Source organism: Pseudorasbora parva, chromosome 14 (assembly GCF_024679245.1).
Source record: "Pseudorasbora parva isolate DD20220531a chromosome 14, ASM2467924v1, whole genome shotgun sequence".
Lineage (NCBI taxonomy): Eukaryota > Metazoa > Chordata > Actinopteri > Cypriniformes > Gobionidae > Pseudorasbora > Pseudorasbora parva.
In genome coordinates, this window is record NC_090185.1 from 11415843 (window position 1) to 11434972 (window position 19130).

Consider the following 19130-nt stretch of genomic DNA (forward strand, 5'->3'; position numbering starts at 1 on the left):
AGAAGTGTATCTCATGCACAGAGGGGGTAGGTAAAAATGTGCTCCAGTGAAATGAGATTAATTTTGTAACATAAAACATGTGTATCTCATAAATAATGTTGAATTGAAAGTTCAGTGATGTTGTGAAACAATATGGTAGTTGATTGTGATTGTATATGAATAACCGTGAAGTTTAGACATGATTTGCTCACCATGTGCGATAGCATGGCTGACGACATCTTTTTGACTAGTATACAGGCGAATCTCATTCCTGTCTGTTCTTTTGGATAGATGCATATATATCTAAATGCCCACTGTCGCCAGAGGAAATATTTTTCTCCTTGTGTTACAGGTATGTTGATATGGTTGAATGTTTACTGTTAAAAAAAATTCTAATAAGATTTGCATTGCATCGCGATTTGGTGTTTGTTCGATAAAAAGGGCTGAGAATCTCATGCATATATATTTAAATGCCCACTGTGTTGCCAGAGGAAATATGTTTCTCGTGTTACAGAAAATAAACACAACGCATGATTGAAACGCAGTTCCTCCTGTCCACCTGGTGATTTGAGTGCCGTCGGATAAGGAGCGTTACACAGAAACAAGGTTGCGTTGTTGCAAAGTGCCGGAGAAGTAAAAAAATTAAATCACAATATAATGGAGATGTTTGAGACCAGCAGAGACGACAGCATGGAATAAAGCCACGCATACCAGCCTCCTACGGTTCTGCCGCTGACTCAAAACACGCAGTAGTCCACCCCGGACACCCCCTTTTTATTTTAAAAACACCGGACATGGAGGATTCGTGAACGCAGTAGTCCACCCCGGCGGATACGCTTTGTCATGTTGTAAATAAAACAACATCTGTATTGCAGACTCCTCCATGCTGCGGTGGTTTTTGGTGTATGCCTACAAACACAACGTCACGGCCCTGGAAACCAATGCAGATATTCTAGAAAACTAAAAAGCACCATGGGACTCACAAATCAGACCAGAACAGTTGCAGTACTCCGTGTGGCCAGTCAACAATTTAGATCAGATTGCAATCGGGAAATAATCGGATTTGGAATGAGTGTGACCAAAGCCTTACACTTGAGAGACTTGCAGATCTCCCAAATCAGAATTCATTGTCATTTTTTTTGCAGACAGACAGATTCAGTGCACATAGTGTCTCACCTCATGATTGTTCTGCTCCGTGGCGTCTGTTCGAACAACAATAACAAACTCAGTGAAACACATTCTTTGGTTAATTTGAATAAAAATACACATATTTTAAAGATTCTATTTACACAGTTAATCTCATATTTCCATTTCGTCAAATCAGCTGTACGTAATACTTGCCATATTGTCCTGCTTGTTTAGATGTCCTGCGGCGACGGTAAATCACAGCAGTTACAGCTGCAGCCAACAGCAGAACAAGAAAAACAAATATTCCTGTTACAGCTGAAGACGGACCTGAACCTGGAGCAGATGAAGACAGGCAGACATTTAGCCTAGAAATCTAGACGCAACCTAGCGGCAGCAAATCTAATCTGCTGCGAGTATCGTCTAACAACTCTAAATACACTTCTGAGCTGTAAACGGCAAACTCTGGTCGGGCCAATCACATTGTGTATAGAGTCGGTGGGCGGGGCTTAACATAATAACAGCAGAGTTGCGCTTGTGTGCTTCTAGTAAACACAGAAACTGGCGAACAGCGGCGGTCTTTCTAATCAGCTTTGACCGCGACTCTGGAAGACTTGGAGTTAAGCTTTTCTCTGAGAAAAGAACAAAGAACGGCGCTGAACTCATTCTTAAAAAGGGAAGATGTGTTCGGAGTTTAGCCGACCGGATACGGTGAATGTTTAATCTATCAACAAGCTCTGTTTCACCTTCGTTGCTCTGGTTGGTGTAGCGCTATCCTATCACGTGCAGAGGGAGTTTGAAAGACAACCGTTTATCCCGCCCCTCGGATTGAGCTGTCAATGGTGAGTTTCCAGACCAAACATCTTGATGTGGGTCTGGCTTAAGGGTAGCAGACATTATTACCAGAGACTGACCACTAATCAACTTTAACTTTATGAATTACAATATTTAATAATTTTTCTAATTAACAACAATGGACTATATATACACATTTGTAAAAAATAAAATAATAAAGTAACATGAGAGGATAAGAGTGGTGCAGGTATGACATCACTTCGTAGGCCAACCGGCAGTTAGCATCACAGCGGTTCACTCAAGAAAAAGATTTTTCCATAGACTTGATTATTACAAAAAACAAGCTCTGTCAGCAACAAAAGTTAATGATGCAGACACGTTCTGTCCATCGAGATAATTTTCACAGATGAACACAACTTTTATGAATTTAAGCCTAAATGCAGTTGCCAGAAGTAAAAGGCTAAACATACACCACGGTCACTTAACTTCAACGTCACCATCACTAAAGCTTCCCACAACTCTTTCAGTTTTTATCTCGAAACATTTACCCGGGACATTTGAATGAGACTAGTTTAAAACAACAAAAAAATAAGCATAATGCGGCTGTGAAAGCGGAGTGAGTTAACCCGTTCGACGTGATGGCGTTTAATCTCCTCGGCAGCCTCTGTAGTCTCATTTAGCCACTTGTTAGCAGCCGCCATTTTCAAGACACATTAAAAAAAATTAAGAGTGGGGTAATACTCTGATGTATTTTATTTCGTAGAATAAAACATGAACATGCGCTCCTTCTGTTCACGACAGAATTTATCTCAGCCATTTAACCAAATCCCCATTCAAAAAAGCCATTGACTTTGGGCCAAGGGAACCTGAAATGCTAAAATGCTAACTCGCGTCCGCATTTTGGCCTACAAAGTGTTGCCCTACACCACTCTCTAGAGATGGTCTCAGTAATACTTTTTATTGAGTCAAATCTCACTTTTTGTACAACTGATGTACATGAACAGCGTTGATTTCTATATAAAAACGGTTCTCTAAAACTCCCAGGGAAAGTGCTCTGAATGACTGAATGATACTCACCAGTGGCATTAACATCAGAACTCTTTATGCTGACAGATGCAGACAGGATGAAACTTATCACAGATGAACTTTTATGAAATTAAGCCTAAATGCACTCGCATTAAGTAAAAGGCTTCATGCATACTGAGCTTTTTACACTGTTAAAGACTTGGATTCCCATCCTAAACATAGACAAAGTTTCAAAAATCAAAATTAATAATAAAATAATAATAATATAATGCACTTTATATTAAACAAAATCTCAAAGTGCTACAGAATTAAAAACAATCAACAACAATAAATAAATAATTTAATTAATAAAAATAAAAAAATAATTTTTAATAAAATAAATAAAACTGAAAAAATAAATAAAAAATAAATAAAAATAAAAATGAAGTAACAAGTCAATTAAAAGCTCTGCTAAAAAGGTGGGTTTTAAGACCACGCTTAAAAGTATCTATAGTCTGTGGAGTCCGCAGGTGGTCAGGGAGAGCATTCCACAGACTGGGGGCTGAAGAGCAGAATGCCCGATCCCTTATAGTACGGAGATTGGCTGTGGGAGTTTTAAGACGAAACAGAGAAACAGAGCGGAGGTTACGAGTGGCTGTTTGTGTGGTGAGGAGTTCCTTAAGATAGGAGGGAGCATCACCATGGATGCACTGGTGCGTAAGGAGAGAGATCTTGTACTCGATCCTGAACGACACAGGAAGCCAGTGGAGTGATTTTAGAATGGGGGTGATGTGGTCGTATTTGCGCACCCTCATGAGGATCCTAGCAGCACTGTTCTGAATACACTGCAGCCTCTGGAGATTTTTGCTAGGGATGCCAATAAGGAGCGCATTGCAGTAGTCCAGCCTGGAGGAGATAAAGGCATGGACAAGCTTCTCCGCATCAGCCAGTGATAGAATGGGACGAAGTTTGGCAATGTTTCTGAGGTGGAAGAAGGAGGTCTTACACAGGTGATTGATGTGAGCTTCAAAAGTAAGCTGCGATTCCATTCTGACCCCCAGATTGGTGACTGAAAAGGAAAGTGGAATGACCTGATCAGAGAAAGCAATGCTGGTGATAACGGACTTCTGGACCTGAAGTGGAGTGCCGACTAGGATAGCTTCAGTCTTGGAGCTGTTTAGCTGCAGAAAGTTTTGCTTCATCCACGCCTTTATCTCATCCAGGCAAGTGATCAAAGTGGATGGCTTGAGGTCAGCAGAGGGAGATGAACTTGTCCTAAAGTAAAGTTGAGTGTCATCAGCATAGCAGTGAAAAGAAACCCCATGCCTGCTAATGAGACGGCCAAGGGGGAGCATGTAGAGTATGAACAGGGTGGGTCCGAGCACAGAGCCTTGAGGGACACCGCAGGTGACATTGTGTGACAGGGATGTAGCTTCTCCTAATGCAACATATTCAGTTCTCCCAGTGAGATAAGAAGAAAACCAGTTGTGGACCGAGTCAGAGAGACCAATGGTGGAATGTAAACGGTGAAGGAGGAAGTTATGGTCAACTGTATCGAAAGCTGCAGTTAAGTCCAGGAGGATGAGAAGGGATGGGGAACCAGCATCTGCCGCCATCAAAAGATCGTTTGTGACCCTGACCAAAGCTGTTTCTGTGCTGTGTCCTGAGCGGAAACAGACTGAAATTTCTCATAAAGATTGTTATGCTCCAAATGGACCTGAAGCTGTGCAGCAACAACTTTTTCCAGCACCTTAGAAAGGTATGGGAGGTTGGAGATCGGCCTGTAGTTGTCATTAACATCTGGGTCTAAAGTAGGTTTTTTTTAGAAGTGGTCTGATGATAGCAGTTTTTAGAGATGAAGGAACAAGGCCAGCCTGGAGGGAATTATTAATAATCTTGGCAATAAATGGACTTCAGACACAGAGGTTAGATTTTACCAAGGCTGTAGGAAAAGGATCCAGTGCACAGGTGGATGGTTTCATTTTTCTGATGATGTCCTCAACCTCGAGCTGTGTAATGATGGTGAAGCAGCAGAGGTGTTGGAAGGTCCCTGGCTGTGGATAATAATAATAATAATAATAATAATAAATTTTATTTATAATGCACTTTATATTAAACAAAATCTCAAAGTGCTACAGAATTTAAAAACAAAAACAAAACAATCAACAACAATAAATAAATAAAACCGAAAAATAAAATAAAATAAATTAAACAAGTAGCAAGTCAATTAAAAGTCAATTAAAAGCTCTGCTAAAAAGGTGGGTTTTAAGACCACGCTTAAAAGTATCTATAGTCTGTGGAGTCCGCAGGTGGTCAGGGAGAGCATTCCACAGACTGGGGGCTGCAGAGCAGAATGCCCGATCCCCCATAGTACGGAGATTGGCTGTGGGAGTTTTGAGGCGATACAGCGAAACAGAGCGGAGGTTACGAGTGGCTGTTTGTGTGGTGAGGAGTTCCTTGAGATAGGATCAACAGACGGGACAGGCAGAGCGGAGGTGCTATATAGGAGCAAGTGGATGTTGTCTACTTTGTTCCTAAAAAAGGTCATGAACTTATTGCACCTCTCTTCTGTGGCTTCTGAAAAAGAGTGAGTTTGTGGTTTGAGGATGTGATTTATAGTGGAGAAAAGCTTCTTGGAGTTTCCAGGATTATTGTTGATGATGCAAGAGTAGAACTGTGACTGAGCATCTCTCAAGGACCTTGCGTAGGCCTTCTGATGAACTCTATAGGCTTGCCAATGAACAGTGAGTCCTGAGAGCTTGAGACGCCTCTCAAGTACACGCCCAACCGTCTTTATCTTCCGCAGTTCGCTGGTGTACCAGGGTGCTGAGTGCGAGAAGGTGACCATTCTAGTTTTGACAGATGCGTGAAGATCTAAAAGGCTGCTCGGAGACTTGTTATAGAAGTCAACTGACTCAGAGACTGAGGAGAGATCAACAGAGGAGAATTGCTGAAGGTCTTAAAGAGTCTTGGTTATTCTTTTTCAGGTTCCTGAAACAAATTTGACGGGAATCTTTGGTAAGGGAAGAGGGGTGTGGCAGCTCCAATGAGATGGCCTGGTGGTCAGACACACCCAGATCATACACCAAGAGGTTTCTAATATGAGGAGAGTTGGAAATGACCAAGTCCAGAGTGTGCCCCCTAGAATGAGTGGGTCCATCCACATGCTGTTGGAGATTGAGGCAGTCCAATAATTGCAGAAACTCAGCTGCCAGGTGGCAGGAGGGGGTATCTACATGAAAATTAAAATCTCCTAATATTAAAATGTTGGCAGAAGTAGAGCAGAGTGTTGTGAGAAAGTCATGCATCTCAGTGATAAAAACTGAATTTGTTTTTGGGGGCCGATTAATAAGCAGTATTGTCAAAAAAAAAAGGGGGTTTACATTTAAAAGCAAGGTATTCAAATGATGACACTGTGGGCAGAGGGAGAAAAGACAGCTCCAATGATTGTCTATGAATTACAGCTAAGCCACCACCACGACCAGTGTAACAGGCTTTCTCCAGGTAGCTGTAACCAGGAGGACAGGCATCATTAAGTGCTGAGTAATCTGCAGGCTGATGCCATGTTTCCATTAAGCACATAATCTCTTATCAATGATGTGGTCTTGGATGAAAGATGACTTATTTGTGAGGGATTGTGCATTAAAAAGTTCTATTTTGAGCGTTGATGGGGTGGTGAATCTCGTTATTGGCCGTAAAACACTAAAATCCACTCCACGTTTTCTGTCATGCGCTGTGCTAAAAGAACTCGCAGTGTTTCCCGTGCAATCCAGTTTAGATTGGTGAGATCTTGCTGTGTTTCCCATGCAATCCAGTTTAGATTGGTGAGATCTCGTGGTGATTCCCGTGTTACCAAAACGGAGAGCAACACTGTTGTGATGACGCGGCAGATGTGCGACGGAGGTCCAGATGGATGGCATGGCTGATGCAGAGTTTTCAGGCTTATGATAAACTAGCCCGCGACGAGAGCCTCTATGGATATAACGCAGTCTGCGCAGAAGTCCAAGTTCCTTAATGACCGCGATGCACGCAGGAAATGTGCGGTCGTTGCAATTTAGCAGCTGTGGGATGGAATATTTAAGCTTCATGATGGCAGCTGGAAGGTTTTGACTAGCGCTATGCATTATAGAAACACAGAGCTGGAGCACTGTCAGGCACAGAGAGATGATGCTCGAGGATGCAGAGGAGTGTATGCGCCAACTCCCAGCAAACAGCCGAATTTAGAAGAGATAGCAGGGGTGAGTAAAAGACTTTGAAATTAGGAGAAAAAACGTAAAAATCCGTACAAAAAAGGATTTAGATGTATAAAAGTGGTGAACAATGAGAGTCCTCTCCTGTCATGAGGGAGTCCATTCAAACTGCCAACAGCCGAGAAGAGCTATCCGAGACGATAAGATCCAAGCAATATGTCCCAAAATTAGCACTGACTGAATGCACTAGTTACTGACAAAAAATAAAATTAAAATAAAGTTTATAATTAACGTATATAAACTAAAATCGGGTGGAAAAGCGGCGAACAGACAACGCCAGCATCCTCTCCCCCTCGTTGCTCCAGAGTGGGGTAATACTCTGATGTATTTTATGTCATAAAATAAAACATGAACATTTGCTTGTGTTCACCACAGAATTTATCTCAGTCATTTAACCAAAACCCCATTAAAAAAAAAGCAATTGACTTTGGGCCAAGGGAACCTGAAGTGCTAAAATGCTAACTCGCTTCCACATTTTGGCCTAGAGTGTTGCCCTACCTGCCCCACTGTCTAGAGATTGTCACAGTTAAACTTTATATTGAGTCAAATCTCACTTTTTGTACAACCGATGTACATGTACAGGGTTGATTTATATATTAAAAACTGTCTTCCAAAACTGCAAGGGGAAAGTGCACTGAATGACTGAATGATACTCACCAGTGACATTAACATCAGAACTCTTTATGCTGACAGTAACACTGAAGATCCTCATGATGCTGATTCTGCTGCTGTTGATCCGTAGTTTATACACACCAGAGTCTGTGTTTGTGGTGTTTGTGATGGTCAGAGATCCAGTCTGATGATCCAGCTTCAGTCTGTCTCTGAATCTCGCTTTACACTGATCATCTGTACAGATCTGACTCTGATCTCCAGTGATTTTAGTGATGAGAGTCTCATTAAAATACCATGTCATCAAATCATTTGGGGTTTTTATTACATGAGTATCTAAAGTAACAGATTCTCCCTCCTTCACTGATTTTTTCTTTATTTCATCTACTTTAACATCAGGAAAATCTGAAACAAACCAAACACAAACCACCTTTTTTAGTGGGAAACTGTGGAATACTCTTTACTTTTAGTCTAAAATAAAAATGATCCACATTTTGAGCTAATAAGCATACTTTTCATCAAAACAAATGCACTTTTGAGTTCCTGGTGATGAACTAGAAAATAACAAGTGTGATATAATATAAGGATTTAAACAAATGCTAAACTGCCATCTTTATCAGAACAAAAACTGCTAGATTTAATTCTGGTTCAATGACAATAACCAATGTTAAAACAAATTTTTTAAAATAAGTTTATATTTAAATCTACAATCTCCACTTCAATAGTAAATGTGTTTGTGATCTGTATGTGAATTAATATACAGGTACAGAGAATAATTACCTTTAAATGTCACAGAAAAAAATATCTCGCTAAACAAGACTTGGTCTTAATTAATGACTCACCATACACAGCAACAATAAAGCTCTTTGTGCTGCTGCTGCTGCTGCTGGTGATAACCCATAGCTTATACACTCCAGAGTCTGTGTTCCTGATGTTTGTGATGGTCAGAGATCCTGTCTGATGATCCAGCTTCAGTCTGTCTCTGAATTTCTCAGTACCTTCATTACACTGAACATCTGTACAGATCACACTGAGATCTCCAGTCATGTGAGCGATAGGGATGTTATTAAAATACCATTTAATCTTCTCTTGTTGGTTTGTTGTAATGCCAGTGTGTAGAGAAAATGAATCTTCCTCAATTACAAAAGCTGACTCTTCATCTGTATCAACGCTGGATAAGCCTGGGGAAAAAGTGAACAGATAAATATAACCCAAACCAAATAAAACAAGCCTATCATTACAATAACCAGAATTGAATCTTTAACAGCTAAAAAGTCATAGGGCCAGATTTTCTAACAGCTTGCGCCAGTGCAAACCCTCTTATGGCGTTAAAAAAGTACTGACAGGATTTACCAAAAACACAGTGAAAAATTAGCATTGAAAAGGCGTGAACAAAGTTCTGTTTGCAGCTGACATTGTTGCATATACGAAGACTTTTGCATGTGAAAATTTCAGGTTTATGTACACTATAACCAATTTCATTTGTGTCATGAGACTATGAAATAGAAAAAAAGATGTATTTATATATATATATATATATATATATATATATATATATATATATATATATATAGAAGCCAATGCTGAATAAAGTCTTAGTTTTTGTTATTTTTGGACCAAAATGTATTTTCGATGCTTCAAGAGATTCTAATGAACTAACTGATGTCACATATGGACTACTGTGATGAAGTTTTTATTCCCTTTTTGGAAATGGACAGTATAGTGTGCCTACACTTAGATTTGCTCTCGGACTAAATATAAAATATCTTAAACTGTGTTCTGAAGATGAATAGAGATCTTACGGGTGTGGAACGACATTAGAGTCATTAATGACATTAATTTCATTTTTGGTTGAACTAACCCTTTAGGCACAGGTGTAAAAAGACATTTCAGTTTTATTTTAAGTTTTATTCTGCAAGGATGTAACCACTTAGTTCATGAATGGAAATTACCATTTATAGCCAATACAGGCCATTTACCTATTAGGAAATATATGTTTTTGAAAGATTTTTAACCGTTATTACCATCTATAGGCTGATCTCCAAATAAGTTTGCATGCTTGTTTGGAATCACGTCTCACATGCTCACCTATTTTAGTAAAGTTTTGAGTTTTCATTTAGGATTCCAACTATATAAGACACTTGAGCCTACGGCTAATGGTTGAAAGTTATGAGCCATTTCACACTTTGAACATCAGACGGATTGATGCGAGACTTTATGACGCTGTAGGTGGTGTGAGTACTACCAGCCCTCAAAGTTTCAAGTCTTTACGTTTTGATCTGCCTGACAAGTTTTAGGTAAGAATGCTGATTCTTGAAAATTGTAATAATTACAATAGGGTTTCAGCTCTACACACTTAAACCCCTGATCATTTCTTATGTTCACTAGTTCTTCAGGGTCAGGAATGTTTGTCAGAATAGCTGCCAAACAACAAACATTCGGCAACATTTTTGAATGATCTACTACATGTAAATAATTGTACAGGTAAAGAGAAAAACACCTTTGAATGTCACTAAACACATTAAAGATGTGATGTGCTTGCTTTAAAACGTAAGGACTCACTGTGAACAGCAACAATGAAGATCTTTGCACTCAATCTGCTGCTGTCGATCTTCAGTTTATAAACTCCAGAGTCTGATGTTCTGGTTTCTGTGATGGTCAGAGATCCGGTCTGAGGATCCAGCTTCAGTCTCTTTCTGAATCTCCCATCACTGCCTTTACACTGAACATCTGTACAGCTCTTACTGAGATCTCCAGTGATTTCAGCGATGGGAATGTCATCCACCAAATACCACTTCATCTTTTTTTGTGGGTCTGTTTTAACACCAGTGTGAAGAGTGATTCTTTCTCCCTCGTGCACTGACAGTCTCTCTGTATTAACACCAGACACACCTGGAAATAAAATGAACAGTTATAAGAAAATAAAATATTTTGTTTATGAAAATCTAAAATCAAAATAATGCAGTTTTCTTATCATGAAAGAAATAAACTAATTTTGGAGTTTGACAATGAACTTTTTTTTTTTTTTTGCATTGCCCTTTGCATTGCACTGCAATTTCAGAAACTGCTTAACATATTTATATTTCCTAGCAGACAAATAAATTTTAAAAATATCAGTTGTGCCTTGCGAACCGTAGACACCTGTTATGTTACATAGCTTATTATTAAAGGAGAGGATCCCGAAGCAGAATACACATAAGGTGAGGTGCCAGGTTTAAGAAAAGTCCATCCAATAAACTATTTAAACTATGTTAAAACCGTGTTAATTAGTATATATATATATATATATATATATATATATATATATATATATATATATATATATATATATATATATATATATATATACATATAATACATTTATTACTTGATTGTTCAAGCTACCTCACAGAAGTGCTCTGTTTGTTAGAGTTGTTGAGTGTTAAAATAAGGTGAATAAAATAAAAAATAAGGAACATCCTGGTTTGTTTTTTCGCTCTTCTTTATTCTTTTTTTATGTATTATAGAAGTATCGGATCGGGACTCGGTATCGGCAGATACTCAAAATCAAATGACTGGGACTCGGACTCGAAGGCAAAAAAACTTGATCGGGACATCCCTAATATATATATATATATTAATGGAAATGAATTAACCTTACATAATGATGTTGATGCAACAACACTTTTGAAGTTAACAAAAATGATCTGGTAATATTGTTGAGTAAACGTACAATGTGATTCTAAATTACGTTTGTTGAAACATCGATAGAAATGTCAACGTTGCCATCTGATGTACCAAATGTTTTGTGTTTTTTATACATTTTAACACAATCAATGAAAAAAAAGAGCACTATAACCTATAGTATGCGTGTATATCTATATATATTTAAATAAATAAATAAATGAATGAATGATCACGCATAACATTATGACAGGTTAAGTCTGAATAAATGTGTTAGAAGCAGGAAAAATGGGCAAGCGGAAGGATTTGAGTGAGTTCGACAACAACAAGCGCCAAATTGTGAAGGCTAGAGGGCTGGTCAGAGCATCTCCAAAACTGCAGCTCTTGTGGGCTGTTCCCAGTCTGCAGTGGCCAGTGTCTATCAAAAGTGCTCCAAGGAAGGAGCAGTGGTGAACCAGTGACAGGGTCATGGCTCATTGATGCACGTGGGGAGCGAAGGCTGGCCCGTGCGGTCAGATACTGGAGCTCAAATTGCTCAAGAAGCTAATGCTGGTTCTGATAGAAAGGTGTCAGAATACACATTGCATCAGTTTGTTGCAATCCACCTTGCAACTTACAGGATTTAAAGGATCTGCTGCTAACATCTTGGTGTCAGACCACAGCACACCTTCAGGGGTCTAGTGGAGTCCATGCCTCAAAGGGTCAGGGCAGTTTTGGCAGCAAAAGGGAGACCAACACAATATTTATAATGTTATGCCTGATCAGTATGTGATGAACTCAACATCGTATCAATGTCACCTTGCTACCTGGGCAGTTGCCAAAGGGGAAAGGAGAATGTGTATTACTCCAGACAGAGAGAAATGGAGATCCGGAAGCCGGCAAGGCCTGCTAGAAAGGAAAGACAAAGACAAGACCAGAGGCAAACAGGACAAGATCAGACAGGAAAACTTGACGAGGACAAGACCACACTCTTAGGGGAAAAAAAGGTTTGTTGGGGTTCTATATAGCCAAAAAGGTTATATACATATAACATAAATCAAATTCAGCATGCTTTTTTCAGTCATGCTTCTCTGACTGTGTTTTCAAATTAAAACTGTTTGTCAAGAGAGATTGTAACAAATATGGCTATAATTTACATTTGGGATTAACAACTTGTCCACACACACATGCATTGTGATAACACCGGAATGTTATCCTATTAGTGTGACCTGGTCCAGTAACAGACGAGCATGCATTAGCAGTTGGAGCTGGATGTAACTGAATGGCGAGATTTGCAATGTCCCTGCAGAACAAAAATTTGTGTCTAAATTTGTGGGTATTTCTAAGTCATGAAATGAAAGTAATGCGTCTGACTACACACCTAACCACAAGCCGAAAGCAAATTAGGTAATGCGGTCAAACACCCCTCCGTTAAGGTCTCGCCCACCGATCTGGTAACTCCCATTACTGTTAGTGTCCTGCGCTGCAGATCGATCGATGGGAAGCTGAAAGCGCCTGACTTGGTGCACCGGTTTCAACAAGTAATCAAGATGCTGTTACTAGAAAAGTAAAATATCTGTTCTTGTGTTCTGGGTAAAAAAAATCTAAATTAAGTGAGATTTTGCTTAGAACAAGCTAAATTATCTGCCAATGGGGTAAGACAATTTGCAACAGAAACAGGATAATTTTTCTTACTCAATTGGCAGATATTTTAGCTTGTTTTAAAGGGGACATATCATGAAAATTTGACGTTTTCCGTGTTTAAGTGCTATAATCCGTTCCCCGGTCCATCTACCAACCCTGAAAACATGAAAAAGGACAACCCAGTAATCATCACTTCATCAAAGGGGCTTGGGTTATTTGTTCAAATCCTAAACAGAGAGCTTGTTTGTATCTGCATTCACCTTAAGTATTTCTCTCAGAGATGATCATGTTGGGTAAGTACTCTGTGTATCATTACATTCTTTATTTTTTTACAACACCGACAAAGATCATTTATTCCAGCCTGATTTCAGCGCGCGTGCAGACAGGGTTGCCAAGTTTTTACAACAAAACCCCCCAACTACTAGCCCTAAACAATAGCTTCTCGGGGGGGTTCTCTGGGGGGGATGGTGTCTGGGGGTAAAATGTGTGTTATTTTGGCAAGGTTGCCTGCTAAAATTCGCACTCATGGGTCTATATATCCCATAATAGTTAATTGCACAATTGAATAAAATAAAATAAAATAAAATTGAATTAAATAAAAGAGAAGGGGGGGAGACCTTCAGAAGGATGGCAGATTATTCTGTTCTATTCTAAAAATCGTTTAGTTTCAACTTTCAATTCAGCCCATTTTATTTTCCTCATTGGTTTGAAATAACATTACATTGTTTGTTATTATCCTGCTGTGACTGGTATTATGTACGTTCCTTCTAGCCTTTATTCTGACATTAAAAGAGGTGCAGTAGCCTACTCCACATTTCTAAAAACAACAAACGTTTAATCCAGTTAATATACAATCTCGTACAAAATACAATCGTTTTAATTACACAGTATCACTGAATTAAATTAGGCTGCAAGGCATCTTTACATGGTCTATACATCACATTTAGGCGATATTGAGTGACACAATGTGGCAAACTAACGGTTATTTAGCCTGTTGATTAAAATGGCATTTTAATGCAGAAAAAGGTGCAAACAGAATAGTGACATCAAAATGAGTTAAACAGTAAGTTTAGTAACACACCAAACGCTATTATAGCAAACTAATTACATCAGACCATTCAGTTAAATTAATTGCCTAATGCACACAGTACTGCACAAATTATAGTGATCACGAAAGGTCTTCAACGCGTTCAATCGATTGGACCAGTACAACATTAATATAAGGCGGATAGGCTATACCGCACCCCATCAGTTAATTGGTTCTATACTGCCACCTCGTGGCGCAGTTGTGTCAACTTGGAAAATATGAACTCGACAAAACAACTTGTTATCATCACAAGATAATTAACTTGTGATCACGACATAAGACAGAAAAAAATATTATCCATGGCCGCTCAGGGCTTCCGTAATGGAGCGATGGTAGTTGTCAACAGAACTCCTGTGTTACCAAGTCTGCGTTTTTCTCGAGAATGTTTTTTCCATGTTCTTGTGTTGAAGTGAAGCGACCTCAATTACGTAATATATAGACCGTCACACAGGAATGCGAATTTTAGTAACATTAGGCAACCTTGGCAAAATAACACACACACATAAGTGAACACAGCATCAGGGTAAACGCAACCACTGAGGCTGCATTCACAGGTCAACGTCAAATAAATGCAGACTCAGACACTTCCTCTTTACGATGGCGTTGTTTGTTTCCGATGGCTGACGCGAAACTAACGTTTTGATGTGTCGAGATCACGAAGCGCAGGTGTTTCGAAACACTGCTCCGACCTGTCATTCAAAACACCAATTTCACGTGACTACGGTTAAATGAAGCTTCCAAGCGTTTGGTGCGCCTGTCGAAAATGTATTGTTCCCACCCTTTTTAATCAAACGCAATCACACATCTGTATGAACCTAGTTCCCCACGGTTTAAAAGTAAAGTTAATGTAACGAGTGTAAACGCACACAACCCGCAAATACACTGATGTCGAATATAAAGCGATTAGAGCACATTCAAAACAACAACAACAAACAACTTCTGCTAGCCTGGGATCCGAAAGAGAAATAAATCGAAATGTCTTACCATGGACACGTAAACACCAAAGTAATGATGGCAAAATAAAGAAAAACATTTTTCAGATTCCTATTAAAAATAAATGTAGGCTACGTTAGTTTTTAATCCATGAAAGTATTCTCTAGACCGTTTCGGTTTGATATCCACAACTTTCCTGCAAGTCTCTTAGTGGGCGTCGCCATGACACTCGATACTTCCGGTTGACAGTTTCGGTTTAGCACATAACAGTTATTCAGCGGTCACACTGGACGCGAGTGACCCGAATAAATAGCGCTATTCGCACGAAGTTGGACGCGTGAACATTTTTAAACCATTCACTACACAACAGACGCAAATTCGCGTCATGGGAGGGGCTTCTGCCAAGCAGCGGCAGTCGTCAGAAGGACTAGCCGAGTTAAGGCTGCTCTCGCCGGGGTTGATGAGCGCCGCGGAGCGCCTGGGTCTCACACCTCCGAAACCTGCTTGGACCTGCTTCCATAAAACATGCAACATAAACGGAGTGGACCCGTTTGACATGTTGCCTAGCACCCTACGCACTCCATTCAATGCCCAACAAGCTTCAAATAAACTCACAAATTGTGAAGTAATATTTGTATTTTAATATTTATAATTGTTGAAAAGTTGTTAATGTCAGACATTGTCAGTTTTTTTAATCAACATGAAAATAGATGCATGAACTTAAATTAACTTAAGTGCATTAATACAAATTAACGTTTCACTAATGTAAATTGAATTATGAGTCTATATTTAAAAAATAAAGAAATAAAAAAAAGAAACACGCAAACTAAGTTTATTTTAACTTTAAAAAACGCAATTTACTAGGATTTCCCCCCCCTAGCCTACATTTCACTGTGCCTACTTCAGAGATCACCTTTCCTACCTAATTTTGCCTGCATCAAATGCCTTACCTTTTTAGAAAGCTGAGACCCAGTAGTTTTTAGGAAACGAGCAGAATAATTGTGTGAAGTACTGGCACAGAGTTATAACGGTTAGAATGTTGTTGTTTTTACACAAGCTGCACGATTAAGTCGTTTATCGAAACGAAAAGCTGCAATTTCAACGTGCTAAAGCATCCAGATGTGTGGCCATGTTAATAAAGTTTGTAAGAAACCAAACCATTTGTAAATCCGTCAAGATTTTAGCGAGATAAGAGTATTTATGTTCGTACAGATCACTCACTTACATCAGGTTCCACAGAGCCCGACAGAAAGCTTGCCTGTGACAAGATGGATGACGATGGTCAAGACCACTCCCTACCATGCACGCTCCAGTCACAGATCAGCTGTTGCCAAACTGCTCCCCTGATGAAACTCACGTGCCTGACGCTTTCTAGCAGCTTAATTTTTTTTTTTTTTTTTTTTTAATTACTGCAAAAGAGAGATGACATGTTTATAATACACAAGTTTGTAACAATACACAATACAAAAGATTCATCAATAATATGTTCAATGTCATCAGAAAATAAAGGCAAGAAAGAATAAAGTAAAAGAGAAGAAAGATAATAGAACAAGAACATTAGAAAATGAGGGTAAGATATTTATACATCAGTTAGGGTATGCAGATTAAAGTCATTACATATAGAGGTCGTTTTACTTGCTTTCTTATTTAAAGAGGATGATATAGTGTTAAGATATATTTCAATTCTTTCAAAAAGACACAAACATGGCTTGTTGTTAGCGAATTTACATTTGTGGATATAAAATTTACAAAGAATAAACATTACATTTATAACAGAGAAAGTTGTTTTTACTAGGGTCGCAACCATAATGACCAAAAATAATGTCTTTAAAAGTTAAAGTTATGGATATGCCTTGCTGGATATTATCATTAATAAAGGCCTCAATATTTTTCCAAAGTTGTTTGACATAGCACCATGACCAAAATAAATGATAAACAGTTTCTATATGGACTTGACAAAATGAGCATCTTATATCAATATCTGTTTTATGTTTCTTCATGAAATGTTTAACAGGGTAAAATTGATTTATTATTTTGAAAGACACTTCTTTTACTTTATTAGTCAGAAAGGACCAAATCTTTTTCCAATTTAAATTTATAAATAAATTATTCCAATAAGAGATTGAGGGAGATACAGAGATGATGTTTTCAAGAAAAATGGATCTAACTTTATAATTTCTATCCCTCTTTCTAGAAAAACATATTGTACCTATAGGGGTTTCTGTTGGTTGAGGAATAGTAATATTAAGAGTAGAATGACTGATAGTTTTTAAGAGCATGCTAATTCCTGATGGTATTGCTCCCATAACTATAGCAAATTCTTTGGGGGCAACTGGCAAATTATATTCTGAAAGAAATTCAGTATAGGTCATTAATAAGCCTTGATTATTAAATAATTGATTTACTAAAAACAGACCATTTTTCAACCACTGGTCAAAAAAAGCATTCTATTTGTATATAAAATATTTGGATTGTTCCACATAAAACATTTATGGGGGGTAAAATTGTGTTTATATATTAAAGACCACGCCAAAAGTACCTGCTGGTGGAAATTTGAGAGTTTGATAGGAATTTTTGAAATACTGTAATTGCACATCAACAGAAAATTAATACCTCCAATATATGGAAAAGCTTGTTGTGGAAAAATATACCAAATGGAATGTTGATTTTTCAAATACTGATGAAGCCAATTAATTTTAAAAGTATAATTTAAGGAACTGACATCTATAAGATTTAAGCCACCTTTGTTATAGGTGTTCAGTATCACAGATCTTTTCAAATAATGTGTTTTGTTTTTCCAAACAAAATCTGTTAGGACTCTATGGATCATATTACCAGTAGGTTTATCAACATAGAGAGACTGGGCAGCATAAGATAGACGAGACAGCCCCTCGGCTTTAGTAAGCAAAACTCTTCCTTTAAGAGAGAGATCTCTTTGAAGCCAACAATTACATTTTTTCTTTGTTTTTGCAATAATTGATTTAAAATAAGTAGCGCATCTGTTTTTATCTTTAGTTATTTCTATACCAAGGTATTTAATCGTGCTTTTAACAGCTATCCCACAGATTGATGAAGCACTACAACTTTTAACGGGAAGTACTTCACATTTATTAATATTAAGACTTAGCCCAGAGGCTTTAGAAAATGTTTGAAGGGTGTTTAGGGCTATTCAAATTTGAGATGAATCTTCTAAAAATAATGCTGTCTCATCAGCTAATTGACTAATAATTAATTCTGTACTTCCAATTGTGATGCCTTTTAAATTACTCATTCTAATATGCATATTTAAAAATTGTACTGCAATTAAAAACAAATAAGGAGACACCGGGCATCCCTGTCTAAGTCCACGATCTAAAGAAAACCTGGGAGCGGTACCGTTGCTTAATTTAAATGAACTATTTCCATTTACATATAACACTTCAACCATTTTACAAAATAAATCACCAAAGCCAATTTTTTAAGTGCTTGAAATAAATTATGTTCTAAAGTATCAAATGCTTTATAATAATCAAAAAAAAGAAGAAGCTATTACTATGAATCATATCAGAGTAATGTCTAATATTAATCTTATATTATTAGATATGTGTCTGTTTTGCATAAAGCCAGATTGAGTTTCATCAATGATATAATGTAATACTCCTTTTAATCTTTTGGTCAATACTAAGGCAATAATTTTGCAATCATTGTTTAATAACGTTATTGGACGCCAATTATCTATTAAAGACAGGTTTTTATTTGCTTTGGGGATTAAGGTGATCAACCCTTGGCATAAAGTCGGTGGAAGGGAGGACTTATTTATGCTTTCCTTGTAAACATTCAACAAAAAAGATGTTATACTGATACTACATACATGGTAAAATTCGGATGTTAAACCATCTGTACGAGGGGATTTGTTTGTTTTCAAAGACTTAATTGCATCATCGATTTCTCTTAAAGTAGTAGGGGCTTCACAAAAAGCTTGATCAGATTCACTTAATTGATTTATAAAAGAAAATGATTCAAAGTCATGAGCATGTTGTTTGTTAAATTTAGAAGTATATAAATCATTGTAGAATTTGGCA

General features: G+C 38.0%; 1 protein-coding gene across 1 annotated transcript; it reads right to left on the reverse strand.

Annotated features, from left to right (window-relative positions):
• Window positions 1-902: 902 nt before the first annotated feature.
• Window positions 903-15246, reverse strand: LOC137040074 (muscle M-line assembly protein unc-89-like). The gene is made up of 7 exons (XM_067415488.1): window positions 15121-15246; window positions 12225-12314; window positions 10326-10655; window positions 8606-8944; window positions 7812-8168; window positions 1321-1440; window positions 903-1181 (listed from the first exon to the last, which is right to left on the reverse strand). Exons 3-7 carry the CDS (start codon window positions 10561-10563, stop codon window positions 1135-1137), a joined length of 1101 nt encoding a protein of 366 aa, XP_067271589.1. The 5' UTR covers window positions 10564-10655; window positions 12225-12314; window positions 15121-15246; the 3' UTR covers window positions 903-1134.
• Between the last annotated feature and the right edge of the window lie 3884 nt (window positions 15247-19130).

Excerpts from the sequence above, each read along its gene's own strand:
- LOC137040074 (XM_067415488.1), bottom strand. The coding sequence starts at position 10,563 with ATGAAGTGGTATTTGGTGGATGACATTCCCATCGCTGAAATCACTGGA. Across the intron at positions 8,169-8,605 it reads CTTTATTGTTGCTGTGTATG|ATTTTCCTGATGTTAAAGTA; the intron begins GTGAGTCATTAA and ends GGTTTGTTTCAG. Across the intron at positions 1,182-1,320 it reads TAAACAAGCAGGACAATATG|ACGCCACGGAGCAGAACAAT; the intron begins GCAAGTATTACG and ends TTGTTCGAACAG.